The sequence below is a fragment of the Urtica dioica genome, chromosome 7 (genome assembly GCF_054948205.1).
Source record: "Urtica dioica subsp. dioica isolate 48M chromosome 7, U.dioica_male_clone48M_v1_H2, whole genome shotgun sequence".
Taxonomy (NCBI): domain Eukaryota; kingdom Viridiplantae; phylum Streptophyta; class Magnoliopsida; order Rosales; family Urticaceae; genus Urtica; species Urtica dioica.
Genome location: NC_142762.1, coordinates 32,998,186 through 33,021,948, shown reverse-complemented (window position 1 = coordinate 33,021,948; position 23,763 = coordinate 32,998,186). Strand labels below are relative to the sequence as shown.

At 35.0% G+C, this 23,763-nt stretch overlaps 3 protein-coding genes across 3 annotated transcripts; 1 reads left to right on the top strand and 2 right to left on the bottom strand.

The window, feature by feature from the left end:
- Positions 1-3,490: 3,490 nt before the first annotated feature.
- LOC149390906 (RING-H2 finger protein ATL67-like) lies at positions 3,491-4,345 on the top strand. Its single transcript, XM_089621012.1, has one exon. It carries the CDS (start codon positions 3,665-3,667, stop codon positions 4,100-4,102), a length of 438 nt encoding a protein of 145 aa, XP_089477138.1. The 5' UTR covers positions 3,491-3,664; the 3' UTR covers positions 4,103-4,345.
- A 2,458-nt stretch (positions 4,346-6,803) lies between these two features.
- LOC149390905 (sequence-specific DNA binding transcription factor) lies at positions 6,804-9,639 on the bottom strand. Its single transcript, XM_089621020.1, has 3 exons — positions 9,109-9,639; positions 7,723-7,770; positions 6,804-7,455 (listed from the first exon to the last, which is right to left on the bottom strand). The coding sequence occupies exons 1-3, from the start codon at positions 9,566-9,568 to the stop codon at positions 6,941-6,943; spliced, it is 1,023 nt and encodes a 340-aa protein (XP_089477146.1). The 5' UTR covers positions 9,569-9,639; the 3' UTR covers positions 6,804-6,940.
- Positions 9,640-9,788: 149 nt separating this feature from the next.
- Positions 9,789-10,430, bottom strand: LOC149390904 (putative disease resistance protein RGA1). The gene is made up of 2 exons (XM_089619883.1): positions 10,005-10,430; positions 9,789-9,905 (listed from the first exon to the last, which is right to left on the bottom strand). Exons 1-2 carry the CDS (start codon positions 10,428-10,430, stop codon positions 9,789-9,791), a joined length of 543 nt encoding a protein of 180 aa, XP_089476009.1.
- Positions 10,431-23,763: the final 13,333 nt, after the last annotated feature.

The following is a 23,763-nucleotide window of genomic DNA, read 5'->3' as shown; positions in this document are numbered from 1 at the left end:
TTTTATAAACAAATCTAATATATTTAAAATACATCCAACATTGTGATATTTTAACAACAAATACCCGTTAATGCAAACTTGTAAATATGCAACGATATTTGTTGTATATAAAATCCAAAACTTTGAAAATATATTAAAAATTTTGACAACTCATGTTGTTTTTAAGCGGACCGATGCCATCGGACTAAGTCGGTAAAAAATAATATACCCACTACCCGTTTACTCGCTATAAAAATTGGGTACTAAGTCGGGTGGACCCGTTAATAACAAAAAATTATTATGTTGTTTTTTAGTTTTAATTTGTTATTTCAAATTGAATATAATTTTAATAGATGTTATTTCAAATAGGATATATTACTAAATATATATATAAAAAAAATTCAATATCTTATCTTAAATAAATTATTTGTTTTATTTTAGTGAATATGTTAACGAGCAGATTATCGGGTAACTAGACACGGAATGACAATTACCTTACTCGTATCTGGACCTCTTTGAATCAACGAAGGTATTATCTGTTTATTTGATTAGAGCTAGTATTACCTAATCAACAGGTCGATCGATTTGCCAGTAATGGGTAAAACTGTGATCGCTAATTACCATCACTGTTGATATTAAAGAAAGAATGAGTTGGATTAGGAGTGTGAAAAATAGAGCAAAACAATACTTGGACGATTATGAATACTTGGCAATATTGAGCTCAGTATATATACGGAGCCACTACAGGACCTAAGAAAGAGCATATGACCCTTAATATTTATATCAAATTAAGTCATTTTTCATCTAGCATGCCTCTCTCATAAATTATTGTCTTTTATTTAAACTTATATGCTAGTTTTGACTCCGCCACTACTTCCACGTCAATAGGGATGAAAAAGTCAAGATTAACCAGCTACATCTAGTTTTTCATTGACAAACGTTTGCTTGAATAAATATAACCTTTTGACGAAAGTTAGAATTCCCAAGGACATCCAAAAATTGGGAACCCTGATTTGGATAAGCATGAAAGAAAAAAAAAATAAAAATAAATAAATAAATAAATTGTGTACAAAAGCATGCTGAGATTGAGCATAAAATTATCTAAATGTTAAGGTCAGGCTTCGTGAGAGCGATACACAAATTGGTTGTTTACGTGAAGCCTCTTTTGCGTGATAGTTGAGGTCTGCTCTTTGTAATTGTAGAAAATATATGAATTTTAAAGAGTATAATTTTGTAATTTATACTCAATATAATTTTTTTATATATATAATATATATGACGTAAACTTATGTCTTGTCTGGTCTACCTATTTGTGAGTGATAGATTTTAGATTTGTTTTTTGTGATATTTTAAGGATATAAACATGAATCAAATATTTGGTGAAAAGTTTGAGTAGAAGCGAGTAGGTCTCAGATTAGTGAGAAGTTTGAGTTCAAATTCACGAGTAAAAAATAAGAAATTGTCACCGAATGATTGATCACTAAACTAAGACTGTTGTGTACTTCTTATACCACTGATGAGTGAATTTGCTTTTCACCAGTATCATAATATTCCCTCCAAATTATGCTACGTTTGCACTAAATTAGGTTACGAATTTCACTGTGTTATTTACTTTTCAGTCTTTACTATAATACAGCTTATCGGCTTAATCCATATTAATAACATCACTTGTGACATCACCAAACAAGTAACATCATTCCCAACTTATTACTATGTGTTGCTTATGCTATCTTGGTCTCCCAAGCACTTTTCATGTATTGCAATAGTTCAAGCACGAGTTATAGTTCAAGATTTATACAGGCAATATAAAATATTATGTACAGCTAATTCTCGTTCTACTCGTTATTTCCTTTATCTCTTGTACTGCATATAAGACTAATGCCTCCCTCAAAATAGTCACAAATCAACTCCTATATTAATAGAACTAATTAACAAAATGGTTCGTGTAGAGGATGAGGATAACGAGGATAACGAATATTAATGCACACCAAAATTAAGAGTTGAAACATGCAGGGTGAGATTATTTTTTATTAATGAATGACAAAGTCAAATTTTCACACCTTTTGTAAATTACTGAATTAATATAAGAACAGTTATTTTCATTTAATAAATTCGAATGAAACAATGTATGGTCGCTACAAACAGGGGTAGGTACGTGGAAAAAGTATTGATAAAATAATTAAGACACGATGATTGTTATAATCTCCGGAATAATATTTTTATGATTAGTACATCTTACATATATAGGACAACAAAATACAAGTATATAAGCATCTTACCAGTTTCGTGCTGTATGGTATATGCTAACTCAAGCATGTATTTTTCGTAACATCTAAATTCTTTTTTTTATAATTGGCGCTTTCCATTCAATACATGTAGGCCATATGCTGGAAATTTAGAAATCTAACACAAAAAAATTAAATTAATAATATGAATACTAAAACATAAACACAGAACGGAATAGAAGAATTATACTCTTCTTCTTTCGTACTTATTTTAATTAGGAACGCCAAGACTCGATGGTGGTTTAATTTAATAATCTTCCTAGGGAACAAATATAAGTCAACCCTTGACATTTAATTATATATCAGGCTGCCAGGTTTCAAATATATCTAATCACCTTATTCATAGCATATTCCGATGGTGTCTACATCGTAATCTTATTATTGCAGATTTTGGGGTCTTAGTTTAATTGTTGGCGTTTAGGAACATGCATTTTTTTCGAATTTCTGATATTATTTATACGAGGAGATATTTGTGTTTATCTTGTTAAGATACACAAATCTTTTTTACCATTTATTTATTTTCTTTTGGCATGATATAGAAATATCTGGTGCCTTCCATGATATATTTCTCTGTGGAAGGTTCAAATAGACGTAAATAGCCTCACTGGCTATTTCGTATATTTCATTTTTTCCGGCCATTATAATGGCATACATATAGTTTGTCTATGAAAATATATTTTCACACATTTCCAAAAATATATATTTTTACTATAAAACAAAAAAGCTAAACAATATGTACGAAATCGTATGATCAAAAAGATACAAGGCAAATAAAATGTGTTAAGAAAATCTTGTACATATCCATTTTAGGATTCGTATGGACTATGAATTAATATATTTAATTTTTCTCTTGTAACATACAAGTTGTAAGAAGCCGAAATTTGACTGCTTTAAGATTGGCCTGTACTCAATAGCTAGCTCAACAACAGCTTTATCCAACCCCTAGTAGGGATAACATAAACAAATTAAGAAGAATACATCAAATAAAACATCTCTCTCTCTCTCTCTCTCTCTCTCTCCATGTGTATTGGAAGTTTGGAACTTCGCGACAAGTCTTCAGCCAGTCAAACCTTTCAAAAACGTCCTTTTTCCCCCAAAAACGTCCTTTCGGATCAAAAAGGCCGTATATTAGTATTATCTTACCTTTTGCAAGGCAGATTGTTCTCCTTTGGATTTACTCGCATATATAAACAAAACATGCCCACATGAAAGTGACACACCACTCCCTCCGAAAAACTCAAACGATATTTCGACATAATATATACAAAACACACACACATATATCCTTACCTATATATACCCAAGCTAAACCCTAGGAGTGATCATAATAAACACACATCACAATCCTTATCTCTAACTAACCACGCCCAAAAAGAAGAAGAAGAAGAAGAATAAAAAAAATGAGTCTATCACCAAATGCTAGCCCTCTCATCCCAAACAACAACAACCAGAACGACGAGTTTCCACGTCACTTGGTGCTGGGGATGGTAGTGATGGGCTGCTTTTTGGGCTTCATAGCGATCATGACCGTGGTGGCGTACTTTGTGGGCCGGCGGCAAGGGCTCGCCGGAGTTATCGTGGACAGGCCTGATGACGTGGAGGCCCAAGAGAAAGACGTGGAAAAGGGACTCAACGAGGCGGCTCTCGGGGCGCTCCCGAAGCTGCTCTTCTCGAAGGCGGGCCCGAAGAACGAGACGTGCTCGGTGTGCCTCGTCGAGTACGGCGAGAGCGAGTGGATTAGGGTTCTGCCCCACTGCGGACACGTGTTCCACCTCAAGTGCGTCGACTCGTGGCTCCGCCTACACCCCACGTGTCCCCTCTGCCGGGACAAAAATTGAAGCCCATCTCTTACGCTAGTATTACTTTCTTTTTTATCTCTTTAATTGTTTTTGATACACCGAGACGACGATATGTCAAAAAATATTGATGGAGAGATGATGTAGAAGCGTTGTAGTAAATTAATTTACTGTGAAAAAAAAAATGTTGAGATGTTGCGCCTTAGGTTTAGATATATAACAATGTAAAAGCTGATCGGAAAGATCTATTTTATGATATTATATATGATTCGTTGTGTTTTTTTTTTTTCTCTCGCTCTCTTTCTCTCTCTCTCTCTATATATATATATATATATATATATATATATATATATATATATATATATATATATATTTGCTTTTTGTTACAGATAAAATCAAGATTGTAGTTGTAAATGGTTAACCATAAACTATGGAGGTATAGCTATGAATCATTTGTTTACTTTAGTTGCATGTTCGCATGTGAAACATATTGCACGTTACATGTACGTTACTGATTCCTCTTTAAGTGATTAATAGAGTACTTTTTTTCAATTGGAAACATATTGCACGTTCAGTTGATATATAGTCATATAAAATATGTATGGTTTACATGTAGTCATATTTATATATGTATGGTTTACATGTAGATATAAGGAAAGCGCATATGATTTATGTTGAAGCCACTATTAACGATTTTGAAAATTTATTATATATGGGGATTTACGTTGACATTTGTGATAAAGAAAATGCTTCTTCTTTTCAAAGCCGGGTTGATATATTGAGTCAGTGTGACCGTATTCTCACGAGTTTTTGAAAATAAAAAAGTGTCTTGTTGAAACATTTTCGCCTTTAAGTGCGACTAACAGAAAAGAATACCCTATTTTATAAAGTGTTTTGTTGGAAGGCCACAAATACTCAGCAAAAAGAGCGGAGCCTCCCCGATATTGGCTACAATAAGTTTCGACTGTTTTCTCAATTGTTATGGATTGTAATTCTTCTATTTAGAAAAACTTCACACAAAGAACTGTTAATTCAACATAGCACAATGTCACCTACGTCTAGAGGGTTGTGACACCGTGAAAAGAAAACTTACTAATCAATAAATAATCATTGGTGCATGTCGATCTTCTCTTAATGATCATCTACTCAAGGTCATTTTTTTTTTTTATTACTAGTTGCGAATTTCAATTCAAAACCCCTTGAATTTGAGATCCCAATTGAAATTACTAAAAATTTTATGCGGTGCTTGCTCAACTATGTGGTTGTATAATGTTGACAACTAATTATTTGTGTGAGACAAATAAAACAAGCAATCAAAGAAATGGGGGGGAAAAAGCACAAAGAATTGGTAGCACAGTTTAGTGTCAAAGCACCTAATCTAGAGGGCGATGTAAGGACATAGACTCATAGACTCCCTCTCAATAAGTAACCGTCAATCTCTTGATGAACTGCAATATGCGCTCCACTTAAATCAGAGATCATTCTCTCTTCCACGCGACCCTCTCCTAAAAATTGCCTCAACGAAATAAAGTCAAACACATGTTACAATCAAGTCTATGTCAGTACGTTCCGCACAAATATTGAAAGTAATTCTCACAGTCAATTGTAGATCAAGAACTCGGAACTAATGGAGCAAGAGTGAGATAAGTCGAATGTGTGATACTAAAAAGTTAATTAATTCAGGAAAGAAAATCCTCAGCGATTTATGTTGAAATCAATAACAAACTCTCTCTCTCTCTCTCTCTCTCTCTCTCTCTCCGCTTAGTATGGCTCTTCCTCCTCACGGCCATTGGACTGGTTCTAGATAAAGATTAGGTTCATTTTAGTTATTCTTATTTATTTATTCTTATTTATTTATTCTTCATGTTAATTTTGTATTCATTTTTTTTTATTGTTTAGGGTTTAAAGCTTTATAATAAATAAATTTTCAAGTAGTAAAAGTATTTTATAATAAATAGAAATTTAATTTAAAAAAAAAAAAATCATCTTTGAAGATTTGTTATTGACATGTTTGTTAATAATTTTTTGGATGTCAATAGTCCTCAACGAATATAGAAATTTCTTTAAAAATGTTTTGACATTTTTGTCAATAAATTATTAGATGTACACAAAGTTTCAAAGAATCTTAGAATTTCCTTAAAGATTTATTGACATGTCGATCAATAAATTTTTAGATGTCAATAAATCTTCAAAGAATCTAAAATTTTTCTTTGAACTTTGAAAATTTATTGACGTATTTGTCAATAATTTTTAGATGCCAACAAATCTAGTAGTTTTTGTAGTTTTTAACTATTTAAAATATGTAAAAATATAGTTTAAAATGTGTAATTTAGCCAATGAACATCTTGGGATTTTTTTTTTTACACCGGTTTTGATTTAAGGAATAGAGAGGTAAATGAAATGAAAAATGAGAAGGAAAAAAATAGGATTAAAAACATAACTTCAAAATAAGTAGTCATACTTTCGAAATAAAACGCAATTAATACCATTTGGTTCAAAAAATTTAAATGGTCTTTGATATTATTTAAAAAAGTATGTTCGGTCCAATTCCCAAAGAAGTAAGAGCTGATTTGGCAAAGCCTTAATTTGATTTTCTCTGATCAAAAGACTCATTTAACAATTGCCCAAAAGCAAGCCAATCATAGTTTAATTTAACAAAGTTCTCAGAAATGGCGAAGCCAATATAATTTTTAATTGGTTAAATTCAACAAAATTCTGAGTATGGCTATTTAGAATGTTAATCTATAGAAATGATTGGCACTTGTGAGCATATCCTTTTAATAATACAATGTCATAACCAAATTTAAATGAATAGAAACTAAGATTATCTACACCAGCAATTGCAAACCAAGCAAAGAGATCAACACTATTTAATGTTGGTCAACATTCTCGGGAAAGATTGCAAAGCTGGTCAAGGGTTTTAACAATGACACCAAGGCAAGATATGATCTCAGTCCCTCGACGCCTCACTAGCTCGCCGCACTTGGCTAGCTCATCCTCGGACAAGCTCTCCATATCCAAATCATCCTCGGCGACGATGGAATTGATTCTCTTTGCATTTTGACGCAACACCTGAGCGATAATTCGCTCCCTGGCTTCCTCATCGCGCGAGCCCACCTCTGCCGGGTTGTCCGTTTGAGGCCCGTCCTCTGAGCTCCCCTGCTTAAGCTTTTCCACTTCTGTGCCTCTGGGGTTACATGGAACTTCCTCCGCGGGGTTTTCTTTTGGACTCTTTTCCGATGGGGATTCCAAGGGTTGAGGCGGTTTGTCTTCTGCAGACCTGCTCTTTACAATAAGTTTCGCTTCCGCAGAACTTTCTGAAACATTATCTTCAAAGGGGCTTTTCCATGTGCACGTTCCTTGGGGTGATAACCGCTGCCTTTTCTTCCTCGAGCCTAATGATACAATATCACCGTCCCCCAAATCAATTATCATGATTCTGAACTAATACTATGATACTTGAGAAGCACTTGCATTGTGGCAACAAGTCATCAGAAATGAAATAAAAACTTTATTCCAATGTCACACAGTTCCCTAATCAGCAATTCTAGTGAAATCATAAATTTTATCGATAAATTTTTTTGAGATAAACATGTTGGCCATAAACACAACATAGTATAAATGCAGAGGATTGAAGGTGAAGGGTTGAAGAGTAATTGTACCTTTGGCGTGCTTGTATATATGGGTGTCACTTGCGACTGTATATGCACCTGCGCGTGTATCAATGTATATTAAACTAATTTATATTGTATGTTGAACTATTTGATCCTTTTAGAAGTTGCACATGATGTGAGAATCAGCTCCTAGTTATTGATTAATTTTGCCTGCAACGAGACTCACAGTCACATATAATGCCCAGGGAAGAGTAGTAAAGAATTCCCTGCTTAACAGAATCTCAAAATGAGCTCTGTGGTATTTATCTGTATGGCTGATATCGAAAACACGTTCTTCTCTCGGATCGTACGCACAACAACTATACCCCACGAATATTAAAGATAAGCACACGAGCCCAAAAAATTAATAAGAGCTAATCGACATCAGAGAAAATGAATATCGCTATTCAATTCCTAACTTCGTATGCAAATCAATAATATTCTGCACACCTTTCATTACTGTATTATCGGATATGTGTGTTTGCTTGACATAATAAAGTAATGAATTTCATAAGATGTTCATCATTCCAATTCAGCAAGTTCTTTAGTTTCACTTTAGTTGTATTTCACCTTTCTAAGCTTACATGGGATATAAAATCACTAGATCATATGCCTCAATTATACGGGATCCTTTCTAAGCTTATTAGCATATCTTACATTTAGAATGAAAGCTTATAAGCATTGATAGTAGTAAACCTAGTTCCATATTTAACATGTCAGACTGAGCATTACCTATAAAATTAGTGTTCTGTCTCAAATAAACAGAACGAGTAACCAAAAATTTAACAAATGGTAGTGTGATCGGAGTGCTCGAAAACTCCAAACCCAATTTTTCTAGTTTCTGTTCGGTCACCTTTATGTAAACTACAAAAAGATTGAACCAAGTACTCACAGATGCAGAAATTAAACAAAACCGAAACTCAGGCAAAATCTACGGACAATTCGGTTATAAACAAAAGCAACAACAGTAGAATCATAAGTCCCTATGTTTCATTTCTTGCAGACCGGAAAAATGGCTTCAAAAGCTATACCTTTCCACATTTAGGCTTCGTAATCAAACTAAAAAAAGAAAAACATCTACAGACAAAATGAGCAGATTTATCCAACCCTAATCTCCAGAGCACCAATGATATAATAATTTAGATTAAAGCTTCACAGGACTTAATGTCTTTTTTTATTTGCATAACCAGTTAAGCTAAGCCTATTATGATAACAATCTCTTACCTTTTAGTAAAAATTCACTCAATGGCCATAGATGTACAGAAGTTACAACACTAATAGAGCCAGTAAATGATAGACTGGAAATCAAATGAAAGTTCAAAATCAGATCAATCCAACAATCATAAACTCATAAATCATGAACAACCTAGTTGAAGCAGGGGAAGCAAAATATACCTAAATCACGACCAATCTCAACGGCGCGGTCCTTGGCTCCGGCATCGTTCTCCGGCTCCGATTCCGGCTGATTCTCGCGAGCTCTAAGAAGGCTCCGAATCGCAGAGAAGACTTCATTGGAGAAATTCACGGGAAGGCCGAGCCTCTCTCTCCGGTGGCTCCCGAGCGACCAGTACGAGGTCTTGCTGGGGCTGGACTCGAACTCGGCGACTCTGCAGTAATCGTCGAGCAGAGAGTCCCACTTTCGGCTGTACTGGCTGAGACCGCGAGCCACGTCCTGGGCGGCGCAGTTCTCGGCGATGATTTTCCATTTCTGGAAGGACGAGAGCTCCGTCTGGAAATCGGCTTCCACGGCGGCGACCTCGTTCACCAGGACCAGCTCCTCTACCTCCGTCCACTCCGGCGCCGCCTGGGAACGTGTCCGCCGCTGCGATCGTGACGCGGAGTCTTCGTCCGCCATGGCCGGAATTTTTTTTTTTTAGGTTTTTTAAATAATGATAAAAAAAAATTATGGAAACGGAAGGCAATCTTATCCAAATTACAGTTTTTCCTTTTTTCTAGCGATAAGTAACGGTTTTTTTTTTTTTTTTTTTTTACTATGCTTCTAAAATTCACGAGGGAATTTTACTTCAATATTATCATTAGAGGAAATGGCGGCATAAAGACCCAATGTTTTCGGATTATAACACATAAGTTCCCAACGTTAAAAAGTTGTGGGATAAATACCCAAACTCAACAATTTGTCCCTCCGTTACAACTTCTACCGTTAAATTAAATGTCGAGACACGTGTCAAAATCTGAGAATGGCATTGATTATATGAGAAAAATTAAATAAAAACAAATTATTAAAAGAAACCTCTCTCTCTCTCTCTCTCCGCTGAACAAAGAAAAAAAACAGACCATGGTTGCAGGTTCGGAGCTCGCCGGAGGACGACATCGACATTGGGATGGGCAGCGATGTTCCTGATGTTGTCGATGTTTTCTCTCAGGGCCTCGATTTTCCGAGCAATTCGGCGGCGCAGAATCAGTCTGTGTAGGAGTTTGAGGTCGGAGCGGAGAACCATGGCGGTGTTCCACTCGTCCAGAGCGGCGTCGATGTCGAACGACGCGGCTCTGAGCCTTCCGAGCCAGTTTCTGATGCCTGCTTCTCTGATTTGCCTCTTCTCGGCTTCTTCGAGAACTGCCTTGATTGCTCCGAGATCGGCGGCGAGATCGTCGACTGTCCGCGCAGCGGCAGTGATCTGGCCCCATTCTCGCCGGAGCTGGTCGGCGGCGAACGACGAGAATTGCTCGAGTATCACGGAAAATATGGCATCGGTCATTACAATTGTTTACTTTTAGCTTTCTTTTCTTAATTTATTTTTTCTTTGTTTAATAAATTGTTTAGCTGTTTTTATTTATAGAAGGAAAAAGAAAGGATTCTCAATAAGATGAAGCATATATAATACTTTAGTTATCTTGCCTTCAAAATTCAAATACAACAATTGTAGGCAATAATATGAAGAATAAATAACATTCGAATTTTTGATTTGTTGAAATATATCCGCATACTACATATGAATGAAGTCTTGTTTTGATCACGAAATTCATTAGGATATTTGTATGTGTTTCCACAAATAATAAAATGAACATCGACAACATCAAGAACATCGCTGCCCATCCTAATGTCGATGTCGTCCTCCGGCCAGCTCCGAACCTGCAACCAGAACCTGCAACCATGGTATGTTTTTTTTTTCTTTGGAGAGAGAGAGAGAGAGAGAGAGAGGTTTCTTTTAATAATTTGTTTTTATTTAATTTTTCTCATATAATCAATGCCATTCTCAGATTTTGACACGTGTCTCGACATTTAATTTAACGGTAGAAGTTGTAACGGAGGGACAAATTGTTGAGTTTGGGTATTTATCCCACAACTTTTTAACGTTGGGAACTTAAGTGTTATAATCCGAAAACATTGGGTCTTTATGCCGCCATTTCCTCTTATCATTACAATACTTGATCAAAATCAACAAATATCTCAAAAAGATTTCTTTTCTGTATAGCCTGTGAGTATCTCACCAATTCATTATATTTTTCTTATGACAAGTAAAAATATTTATGGCGTGTTGAATCTTATCTGTTGTGAATTGCTAGAGCTTGACAACTAACTTAACATTTGAGAAGAGTGATTCATTCGCATTTATCCATACTTTTTAAGAGATCAAAATTTTCTCTTGAGATTTTTTATGTTATTTTGTAATTTTTAGTGAATATTTTAAGTTTTTGGGTCAAAGAAAGCATTAGGAATTTCATGGAACTAAGAGAGGTATTCGGGAGCTAAACAAAGACTTTTCGGACAAATTAAAAGAAAAAAAACAAGAAATTTAGTACATCTGCACGATTTTGAGATTATTAATTGACGAATTTGGATGAGTTCTTTCCATAATTGAATAGAGTTTCTCTTTAGTTTTCCAACGCATATTCATTTTCACAACTCGGACATTGGAGCAAGAAGTTATAATCACTTCAAGCACCATTGCGCGTTGCATCTAGGCACGCCACGCCTTTACAGATTTCACCAGTAGCCGCACAGCCTAAAAGTGGCGCAATGTACCTATTCGCAGATTCCACCTCATTTTGTTGACTTTTTGAACCTTGGATCATATCTAAGGGTCTAGAATGCTCCGAAAACACCCATATATCTAAGTATTGTGTTCATTTGTGTTTATACTTCATTTTAGAGAAGAAAAAAAAAGACCTAGAGCTAAGGAGAGCTTAAAGAGAGAAGAAGAAGTCATTGAAAGAGATTGAATCTTTTGGAGAAAATAATAAGAGGAAAAAGCTTGTGACACTATCTCCAATCAAATTCCTTATCAACATCATCTATAGTCTTATCTTCATATCTCTTACTCTCTTTATTTGTTTATCTTTGAACACTAGTTGTCTGTCATTTTCATTTCTCGTTTGAATCTTAATTAGTTGATTTGGGATAACTTTAGTTGATCTTGATTGAATTGGATTTGAGTGTGGATTATTGATTGAATGAATGTGTCTCCTTCTGTTTATGCTTGTGCTCATTTCCATATCGATTTGTTTGACTATAATCATGAGTAGTAAAACACTTAGGAGGGATGCGATGTAGTTGAGTGATTTGTTTCGATTTATAGATTATGTTAAGATTGTGCAACTGTAGGTTGGTTTGTGGTAATCAATAGAATTTGGGTAGTTATTATTATTGCTTGGCTTAGCTAACTAGATAGTGAACTTCTACACCTGTTTTTGACACGCAGAGGTGGTAATCGAGTGTGCTCAGCCCGTTCTTTTACCCTCTTACTTAAATCTATAGAAAGACTAGGAAGATTGTGTAGTTGTTCGAGTTCCCTTAACAACTGCAATTGTTTGTTTTAATAAGATTCAAATCGAGAGGTGTAAGTTCGTCAAACAATTAAGCTCGTTTCCAATCAAGAGAGATGAATGGGTATTCAAGAGAAAATTATGTTATGTTTAATCAAACAATAGCCATCATTAGAATCCTTAGAACCGACCTAATCGATGATCCAACGAAGTTGCTATTGGTGATTATGCACCCAAAATCAATAATTGTGCGAAAGAAATAATTAATTACGCTATCTTAAGCTAATCAAATTAATGGTTATTAAAACAAGATCTAGTTTTGTTTAATTAACTTAATCATGAGAGCATATATGTCAAGCAACCAATTTAAATTGTCGAGTTATAGAAAACTTACATGATTTTCCTTAAGCTTTATGAATCGGAATCTCTTCGAGCTCCTCGTCTTTTTCTCGTCTCGTCTTAGCCTCCTAGCGCTGCCTTCTACGGTCAGACCTTCGGGGTGTCTCTGAAACTCTCGGGATCTCCTTCTTTACGCCTCGATGACACCTTAGTCTTCCAAAGCGTAATCTCCGGACGAACAAAAATAAGGCGTGGACCACATTCTGAATCTCACTACGACTCTAATTTATTATTTCAGATCGTACCGTGTTTATGAGAATGGAATCACGGAATTCCGAGGGAGAGGGAGAGAAAGAATTATGTCCAACACAAGGAGAGCTGGTCGAATTTTTAGCTATCAGCTTGAGTATTTTTGCTTTCTCTTAGACCACTATTTATAGTGGCAGAATGAAGATATTCTAGGAATCTCCTAGATATATTTTATTCTCCTTTATTTTTTCCTATTTTGTAATTCAGCATGAGCCATTGGATCTTGACTACAAATCTTATTTTTTCTCTCATCCATCAGATCATAATCTAGGATATTTATTTCCTTATTTTTTTACTATATTTAAGGAATCTAGATATTTGAGGACAATCTATTACTTCCTTATTTAATAGAGGAGGAAATGGCGGCAAAAGTGCCCAAAGTTATCGGGTTTTTACACTTATGTACCTAAACTTTTTTTTCGCGGCATAAGTGTCCAAAGTCACTTCTCGGTTACACTTTTGGTGTTTTGGACGTTAAATGTAAATGGCGAACCACGTGTCTTCATCCTACAATGTTTGAGTTAATAAATGAGAGTAAATTATAACAAATTGAAAAATAAAACCTTATATATTCACCATTTCGCATATTCTGAGATAAGAAAAAGTGGCCTCATTCTAAATAGCCACCGAACCCTAAATCCCCAAATTCACCATTTCCTTCTTCTACCAGAGAATCGCTGAAATTAAGGTCATGGAAGGATCGAATTCGTCCTTCGTGAGTCGCTGCAGCACCAAGAGTCGCCGGTCTCCCCGCGGAAGTGGAGAATCGACGACGTGCAGAGGCGTTCGGGGTTGGGTTTGCTCTTGTGGTGTAGAAGTCGTCCAGAGGACATTGTGGACTGATTTGAATCTCGGGAGGAGATTCTTGGGCTGCTACAAGTCACTGTAAGTTCCGGACAACCTTGATTTCGTTCTTCTTATTCAGCCTGAGGTTCAACTGATAATATTTGTTTGTTATGATTTTCTTCTCTTCTTATTCAGCCTGAGGAACAATGCAACTTTTTTCAGTGGTTAGACCCATAAATTTTCCCAAGATCAAAGCAAATTATACCCGGATTACGTAGGAGAGTAAACGAGTTGGAATTCGAACTATCAAGAGGATGCACGGGCAGAGAGGAAGAGCAAGTAATTAGGAAATCACAAAGCTTGAATTTTAGATACATTTTCGTAGGAATTTTATTTGGAATTGTAATTGGTTTTCTTCTTGGCTGTTAAATCTGAGTTGTTGGTAGTGAATTAATGGTAATGAAATATGGTTGTTGTTGGTTGGTTGGTAATGAATTAATGGTAGTGAATCCGACCAATGTTGGTTGGTCCGTCTGTAAAATATATTCATTTCAATCAAAACACCCAAAATATGTTCATTTCAATCAACACACTCAAAATATGTATCTGCTCACTCAAATCAAAACAAATACTTGCACTACTGTATTGGAAATAATTTGGAAATAGGACACTGTATGTAAGTCAAACATAACTCAGTCATTACACTAATCAGTTAACAAACAATCCACATTGTATCTAAAAGCCTATAATCGAGTCTCCGGAGCAGCAGCTCTTTCCCGTTGCCTCTTTCTTCTTTCGTTCCTTTTTTGTGTCTCGGTGGTCGGGTTCGTCGAGAATGGTAGTCTTCCTTTCTTCTTTGGAGCCGAGTCCTATCATAAACAGAGTAGTGTAATTAAACTGAACTGAGATTAAACTGAATAAATAAAAACTAACCTTTACTGATTTTTCATTCGGACAAGTCCTTTTCAAGTGCCCTTGTTGCTTGCAGTTGCTGCACCGGTTTATTTGTCCTTTTCGAGGGGCGTGAGTAGTTCCTGGAGGAATCTTATCATGGTGTTTGTTTCTCTTCTTCTTTGGACGCCCAGGTAAATGCTGCTCAAGATGTGGGTGTATTGGATTGAGACCGGAGTTTGGCTACTTGTCCGGACTCATCATAGGCGCGATCATGCCAGAGTATGCGGCTACATACTTATCCTTTTGTAGCAATCATTCACATAATCAAAAGGCTGCAGATCCGATGACCAAATACATGCTAATGCATGTGGACAAGGGATTTCGGTCAACTCGAATAGGTGACATGTACATTTCTTACCTATTAAGTCCACCGCAAAACTCTCGGACCCTCGTAACATGACCTGCCCGAATAATCTCAGATTTTCAATCAACCAAATCATCTCAGATTATCAGTAAATCAAATATAAATCAAAACAAATACCTTAAATTTTCTGTTGCCTGCGTTTGTTGGCATACAATACTTGGCAGTGTGTTTGTGGTCCTCTATAATCATTATAATTCGCTTCCCAATAACATTGACCCATTTCTGAACCTCATTTATTTTAGTGACAAACCTACACATAAGCCAGCATGATTCTCTCAAGTAGTGTGATGATTGGCTTATCCCTCGCAGGCAGAATCGCGGAGTTGAAGCTATCACACATGTTGTTCAATAACATGTCGCATTTGACTTGCTCCATTGCGAAGGTGGTTTCTACATTAACCAATCGTATGCCTTCTCGTCCTCTTCTTTAAGTGCTTGCATATGACGCTTGAACTCAGTCGTTGCTTTGGCACAACCCCATAACAGTTGCTTCAAAGTCAAGCTACCGTGTCCTTCGGTTTTGAAATTAGCGTGAAGATGCCGTACGCAGAATCGATGCTCAGCCCATGGGAATGTATCCGCCAAAGCCTTCTCTAGTCCTTTCTGCCTATCGGTCATCATAGTGAAAATAGAAGTGTTGTGAACATCTAGGTCTTCCCGAAGTAGATTTAGAAATCAAGTCCAACTTTGGGTATTCTCCTTCTCAACAACAGCATATGCAACAGGGTATTGAGAGTTGTTCGGGTCAATACATATTGCCGCTAGTAGCATGCCGTGGGTATTACCCTTGAGGAAGCAACCATTGAAGCCGAGCAAAGGCCTGCACCCGTCCTTGAATCCGTCTTTACAAGCTTTGAGGCAGATATAAGCTCTCTCAAACACTCTCTTATCATCAATAAGAGTAGTTTTGAGAAGAGCTGTAGAGCCTGTAAAATCACAATCAATCAATTAGTAAATTCATAATTACGTAGGAAATTCACAATTAGATAGAAAATTCACAAAAATACCCGGGTTAGAACTTGTAAGCTGTTTATAATAATCCTCAAGCACATAGAACTGACTTAGCACCGTTCCCTCTAATATCTCTCTAGCAAACTTTCGGGTCCGATAGAAAGTATGGTTGGTTACAGAACAGAACTTTGACGATGAAGCAATCTCTTTGAAGTGGTTGTACCCCATGCTCGGATTCAACCTGAACTCCTCAAGAAAATGTCCTGCTAGCCATCGACTAGTGATGTGTTTGTTGTTAAATACGATGCCACAATTGTGCTCATCAACCAAGGTATTCACTATAATGGTGGAACTGCTAGAATCCCTAAGCCGAGCATACAAAATCCACGGACAACCCAAACCCTCGCATTGTACTCTTAATTTATTCTTGTTGTTACAGAGGTATGTAAATTGTCGATCACCCTTAATAAATTCTTCAACCACAACATGCCTTAAATCATTCATAGAGGGGAATTCTATACCAAGTTTAAATTTGAAATCAACGGGATATGAGCGAGGGTTGTACGATGTCCTCGTGCTCTTCGTCGCTGCTACAAATGCTGTTGAGGTCGGACTCGGAAGCCAATCCGTCAGACTCTACATCTGTTTGTTCTATGTCGTTGCAGACGTCGTTAATGTCGGCCCACCATTGTGACTGAACTCTGGCTTCATCATTCTCAGCCTGCTCGTCTGCGTACTCGTCTTCATGAAGATCAAATCCTGCTGCTTCGTCCTCGTCGGATTCATCGACCTCAGCCTCTTCTTCAACTGAATCGTCGACCCGCGACGCTGCTGCCTCCACCCGCGTTGATGCTTCCTCGACTCGTGACGCAGCTTCGTCGACCAGCGGTGGTGCTTCCTCAACCCGCGGTAGTGCTTCCTTAACCCACGGTGATGCTTCCTCGACCCACGGTGATGCTTCCTCGACCCGCGACGCTGCTGCCTCCACCCGCGCTGATGCTTCCTCGACCCGCGACGCAGCTTCGTCGACCAACGGTGGTGCTTCCTCGAACCGCGGTGGTGCTTCCTCGACCCGCGACGCTGCTTCCTCGACCCGCGCTGATGCTTCCTCGACCCGCGACGCAGCTTCGTCGACCAGCGGTGGTGCTTCATCGACCCGCGGTGGTGCTTCATCGACCAGCGCCGGTGCTTCATCCATGGGTTTAAGGTTTAGGAGAATTTAGGGATTTAGAGATTTTTTTATTTATTTTTCATTTCAAAATTAATTTATTTAACCAAATCAGTCACAACCGTTCATTTATAAGTCCATCTATATTTAACGTCCAAAACACAAACAGTGTAACCGAGAAGTGACTTTGCACACTTATGCCGCGGAAAAAAAAAAGTTTGGGTGCATAAGTGTAAAAACCCAATAACTTTGGAAACTTATGCCGCCATTTCCTCTTAATAGAGAGACTATCTCTACCATTATTATTCTCATAGATATTATAAATTAATTATGAGAGAGAATAAATGACAATATATTTATTTCCTTATGGAGAGAGAATATCTCAACCATTATTATTATTTTCTTTCTTATTTAATTAGTTACTTGATTTATTTTCCACAAATCTTACAACTAATTAAAGAAAAAATATTAGGTAATTAACACCAAATGTAGGTGTCCAGCTTAGATTGGAATTGGGCCAAGGAATTTCGATTTTACAGTGTCTATAAGGCCAAACTTAAAATTCAATTAATTATTTACTTGATCCAACAATAAATAATCAATTCCACAATGAATATTTAATTCGACAAATAGACAAATTTCCGAGTGAATGATGCTAAACAATTACAGCTGTGAGATTGTAATAATAATATTTTATTATTACTAGAGAGTTCTTATCCGTCTTTATCAGAGCCGAATCATGGACTATGAACCTAGTAATAGAAGCTTAACAAATTCGATGAAGAAGACGAAAAAGTCATTTCTATTTTTCCATCGATTCGTCTAATCTTGGTAAAATACTCCACTATATAAGCCAAGATTGAACCCTTCTTTATACTAGTATTATATTTACTCATCGTGACGAGTGTCCAATGATCTAGTCAGTTCGTGATCAAGAGCCTCCAGGTTTAACCCGTATCGAGAAATGTCAATTATTCCGTTATACCTTTCTTGATACATATATACCTTAAGCACCGTTGCTTCCCCAGGAAAAGATTCTTCTGAACGTTACTTACTGCTAGCAATCTATCGGTTACGCAATCAACCCTTAGGTGAGTGAACATTAACCTTTTTTCAGGAAGGTTAGATTCGGTATAAGTCAACCATTTTCTTCTCAGATCATATTCCGAATTTCCAAGATATACGTTTAATCAACGTCTCAGTAGCCTTTAACGAAATGAGTAAGAACCTGGCGATATGAACTAGAAGTCCATGATCACTTCAGTATTTAGATCAATTCTCACTGTGACCATCATAAGCGACCCCGGGAAGTGCGTCGTAACAGTACTTAAATGACACATCTACAACCAAAGTCTGTCCGGGTCGCACACTTACCAAAAGTACAGAATGCTCCCACGAAGTGTTCAACCTTCACTCGTGTTCCACATATATGATTTTAGATACAGTTTCCAGGCGTGTATCAATCATCGATCATGTTTTAGCTCACCGCCCGAACTCAGGTGCCCAACACGTGATTCAGTTTAATACGGACGCTATGGAAGATGGTTGTTATTGATTCTGATTTCAAAACTCAACACACTAATCATATGATGCTAATAAAGTAAACTTCTTATCCAATTTAGTAATCATTCATGTTTATTTATTATCTTCAAGTGGATAATATTCCTAACAGTTACGATCATTCACCTTTCCTTATCGTTTGTTTAATCGATTTTTATTAGTTTCTGCATTTTACGTTCATTTCACTTAAAACCAACAAAAATCAGCATTTTTATATTTTGCATAATTCATAAATATTTTCAAGTTAGTTTCCGTCGAAAAATAGAACGAGTTCTTCGTGGAATTCGATACTCATGCTTAAGCACGCTTTATTATTTGACGACACGTGCATATTCATAAAAAAAAGTATTTGCTCACCACACTTGCATAGGTTATTTCAGTCATTACTGCCATAATCAAGAGAGTATTTAGATTAGAGTATGAACATTGTGAATAATTATTTAATTATACACTTGAAAAAAATACATTTTTTTTTTCATTGAGAATGAGACAATTACCATGCTTCAAAGGATGAAACCTATTATTTTAGTACAATAATAATTTTGTAACTTGTAATTATAGAATCAATCTTATTGCTTTTTTTTTTACAACAATAATTGCACTATTATATTATTATTTTTCCCCTTAATATAATCACAGTTTTAGATCCGTCAACAATACACACAATCTTAAAGAGCTCATTAACAAATTACGAAAACGAAGTGTTGTAGAGTAATTTTCTAAGCGATAGCGATTTTAATAAAGTCCAAGCCCGGCTTGAGGACGTGAATGGGGTTATTTGTGTTCGGGTTTGCATGTGTAAATTAATCTATCTTTAGCTTTTGGAATATGTTAGACTTTTTGTAAAAGGTTGTAACCTCATTGGTCATATTGATCTCTTGTGCCACGTATACATAATTTAATTAATTCATTTTAGCTTAATTGTAATAGCGATACACACCAGAATATATAACCGAAAAAGAGAATACGACTTTGCCTTTTTCTCTACGTAATATCAGAATATTTCATTCAATATGAATATTGAATATACTGAAAGTTAAGCTTTGGTGACAGATTGGAAGTTAACACAGTTAAAAGTAAGGACAAATAGGTAGGATTTGCATAAGGCATACACGCGTATGTACGCTTATCTACTTGAATTTTTTTTTAAACCTTGTATCTACAAAAGAAAAAAATCATGGCTCTAGTAAAAAATAGCTCTAAAATGAAATTTCCTTATATATTGGAATGATTCTAGTGATTTTGGTTTTGATAACACAGAAATTTTCCATACATGACTAATAAATTTTTTATGATACATATATTTTCTGCATAACTCAATTGGTACAGACAAAGTAATAATTGTGATAGCGAAAGGTCTCATAACTCATTGGAGATGCTCTAAAGAGACAAGTCTTGTATCTACAAAAGAAAAAAATCATGGCTCTAGTAAAAAATAGCTCTAAAATGAAATTTCCTTATATATTCCTGAAGCTGTGGAATGATTCTAGTGATTTTGGTTTTGATAACACAGAAATTTTCCATACATGACTAATAAATTTTTTATGATACATATATTTTCTGCATAACTCAATTGGTACAGACAAAGTAATAATTGTGATAGCGAAAGGTCTCATAACTCATTGGAGATGCTCTAAAGAGACAAGGTCTCACGTTTTATTTATTTTTATTTGAATTTTTATTTTTATTTTTTATTTGAATTGTTATTTTTAATTTTGTTTCTATATAGTATATATACGAGTTGTATTCTTCTTCTTATCCCCTTGTTCTTTCCTTCGATGATTTGTTTACGAAACCTTTCATGAAATTGGCACAAGAACAACCACTGACGGAGCTAGAGCTTACAGGTGATGGACGTAGCCAAGAGTTACAATTTTTTTTGCCTTAAAAAAAAATCTTTTTATTTTATCTTAAAAATTTGCAATTAGCCTTTTTTCAAAAAATATTTATTTTTTTTATTTTTTTTTTTTTTTAGCCCTCCTAATTTACATTTTTGGATCCGTCCTGGGTGAGTTTAACGAAGACCAGGAATATTTTTATTTTCTCCTGGGAATATAATGATATTTTTAGGTAAATTTAAAAAATGACTCAAAGTTGTATTAAAAAAACAGGTCAAAACCTATATATAAGAGCCTACTAGAGGCTGTTACGTAAAAGATTCTTGCCATTTCATTGCCAATCTCAGTGCGCAAGTTTTCTCGTTGCAAATTGCAACACCAAAGTGATCTTATTTATCTGTTTTCAAATGTTTTCAAGTGTCATAAATATAATGTAATCTTATTCATGCGGCCTTAAAATAGCCTAAATAATTTAATGTTATATCTCATTTACTTCTTCCTCTTCTCTTCTTCGCGGCAATTGACAATGTTACAATAACAATAAGAATTTTTTTTTTAGTATGAGATTACAAGATATATTAGCAGTATAAAGCATAGGTGGTACTATCGGCCAAGATTACATAGTAAGTGACACTATTGACCAAGATTACATAATTTTTAGAATAAATATTAGGGGGCATGCATTTCTGCATCCCATGGGGGCTTGAATTCATAACCTCTCCGTCGAGGTGTGTGTGAGATTACCGCTAGACCAAACTAGCTACCACAATAAGAAAAAATTATTGTAACTGTCAAATGATTATTTTCAATTAAAATTATAATCTAATTATTTAAATATTAAAAAAATAAAAATTTATTGTAATTAAACAAATGACTACTTTTAATTACAATTGTAGTTTAATTATTTAAATATTAAAAAATAACTCAACTCGTGTCTACGTGTTTGTAATATAGCACATGTGTCTTGCTCGAATTTATGCTATTTTCTTAATTTTACATAACCTAGACTAAAATTTTAAGGACTGTATGCCTGATTCTCCCTAACCATTAACTATATGATTTTCAATAAACTCTAGAAAGATCCGTATCAGAAAGGGAAAATAACACATTTATACCATGTGTTTTAGTGAAATGTCGAGTTTATCCCTCGGTTTTCATAAATGTCGAGTTCATACCCTCTGTTTAACTAAAATGACGAAATTATACCATCTGTTTAACTAAAATGACGATATTATACCCTGAAATAGACAACAGTGTCACGAATATTCTTTTTATTGACTTTTCATTGACGTCGACTAAAATATTTATATATAAACACCAATTATCTTTATTCATTCGCGCCATATATGTAATTTATTTAAAAACTAAAAAAATAAACAACAGTCTCTTAATCGTGAAGAACACAGAAAGAGGCAAAGTGGTAACCATCGATAGTTGATAGTCATCAAAATCGCATATTCAAACAGAGAATCCAAGATTTAGAGTTACAATTCGAACGCGGAATGAAGTCATTTCTTAAGAGGTATGAGTTTTATTATTTAATTTCAATTTAAGGCTATTTTTATTTCAAAATTGAGAATTTGGAAGTTAGGGTACTGATTTAGATTTGATTTGGTTTTTCTTATATAAGAGTTAATATCAATGAAATGGAGATTTGTGACGCTGTTATTCATTTCAGGGTATAATTTCGTCATTTTAGTTAAACTGAGGGTATAATTTCGTCATTTTAGTTAAATAGAGAGTATGAACTCGACATTTTTGAAAACCGAATGTTAAACTCGACATTTAACTAAAACACAGGATATAAATGTGTTATTTTCCCGATATCATGCTATACTTAAATATGACGTATTTATAAAATAAATATATGTATCTCTTATTAACTTTGAAGTTTGAACATTGAATGTGGGCCGTACTGAATCAGGACGCAATCTAAGCAAAAAGAGAAATCTGATTCTAATATAACCTTTACTAATTTAAACCTAACGAAGAGACTTCACAGCAATGGGGGAATTAGTGTCTAGGTTCAATGAATCATGAGTTTTTGTTTTTTTTTTAGATCAATTTTTCCTCTTTTATTATTTTTTGACTTATACGCCACGATTTTTATTCCCAAATCGTACAGAGGTGAGAGGGACAACTTGTCAACGCGTAAAACGAGATGTCAATTTGATCGATTGTGAACATGTCCACATTCAATGAATCTAATCGAGCTACGGTAATCCGATTTTTTCAAGCAAAAAAAGGGTAATCCAATTTTTCGTTTTTTTTCCTTACAAAATTTACAGCCCGGCGACTGTGATAGTATCATGTTTATATGTAAATGTAATTTTTTTTTTAATTCATTAACCCACACACACATGTACGTTTTTATATTTTAAATCTCTCAGCAAATTTTTGACATTAAAGATTACAAATTAGTCTAATCAATATAATACCATTAATATATATATATATATATATATATATTTTATATTTTCACAACATCCACTCTTATAATAATAGTAAGCTACTGTAAGTTAATTTGATTTCTTAGATTACTTATACAGTTTTTAAATTACTTTTGAATATTTATTAGCCGGCCAAAAGACATTTATTTGCTATAAGATATAAAGTTGGGATTTAGGTTTGAACTGTACAAATTTATTATATATTTAGTCCCCAAAAGCCAAAAGGCATTCAAACTTTTACAAATTTGACCTTTAGGGAGAATTAATAAATCCATTTCATAAGAACCCACAAAGATTGACTTGATGGAAAATAGAAGAAAACCCACAAAGATTGACTTTTTTTTTCCCTAATGTAGACCGAGTTTTCTTCTTTTTATTTCTTCTTTTAAACTGTGTATTTTTAAAATTTCTCTATGTTAATCCATTTATTCAAATTGAAAATTAATATTTTTATTTTTAGCAAAAAAAAAGTGTTATAATTTGGAGATATTTTACAAGAGCATGCTTTACATTGCACTATTATAATTAGACCCAAAATTAAATCAACAAACATCATTGTGGAGCGCCACAAACTAGTCAATACTCGATACAATAGACAACATTGAA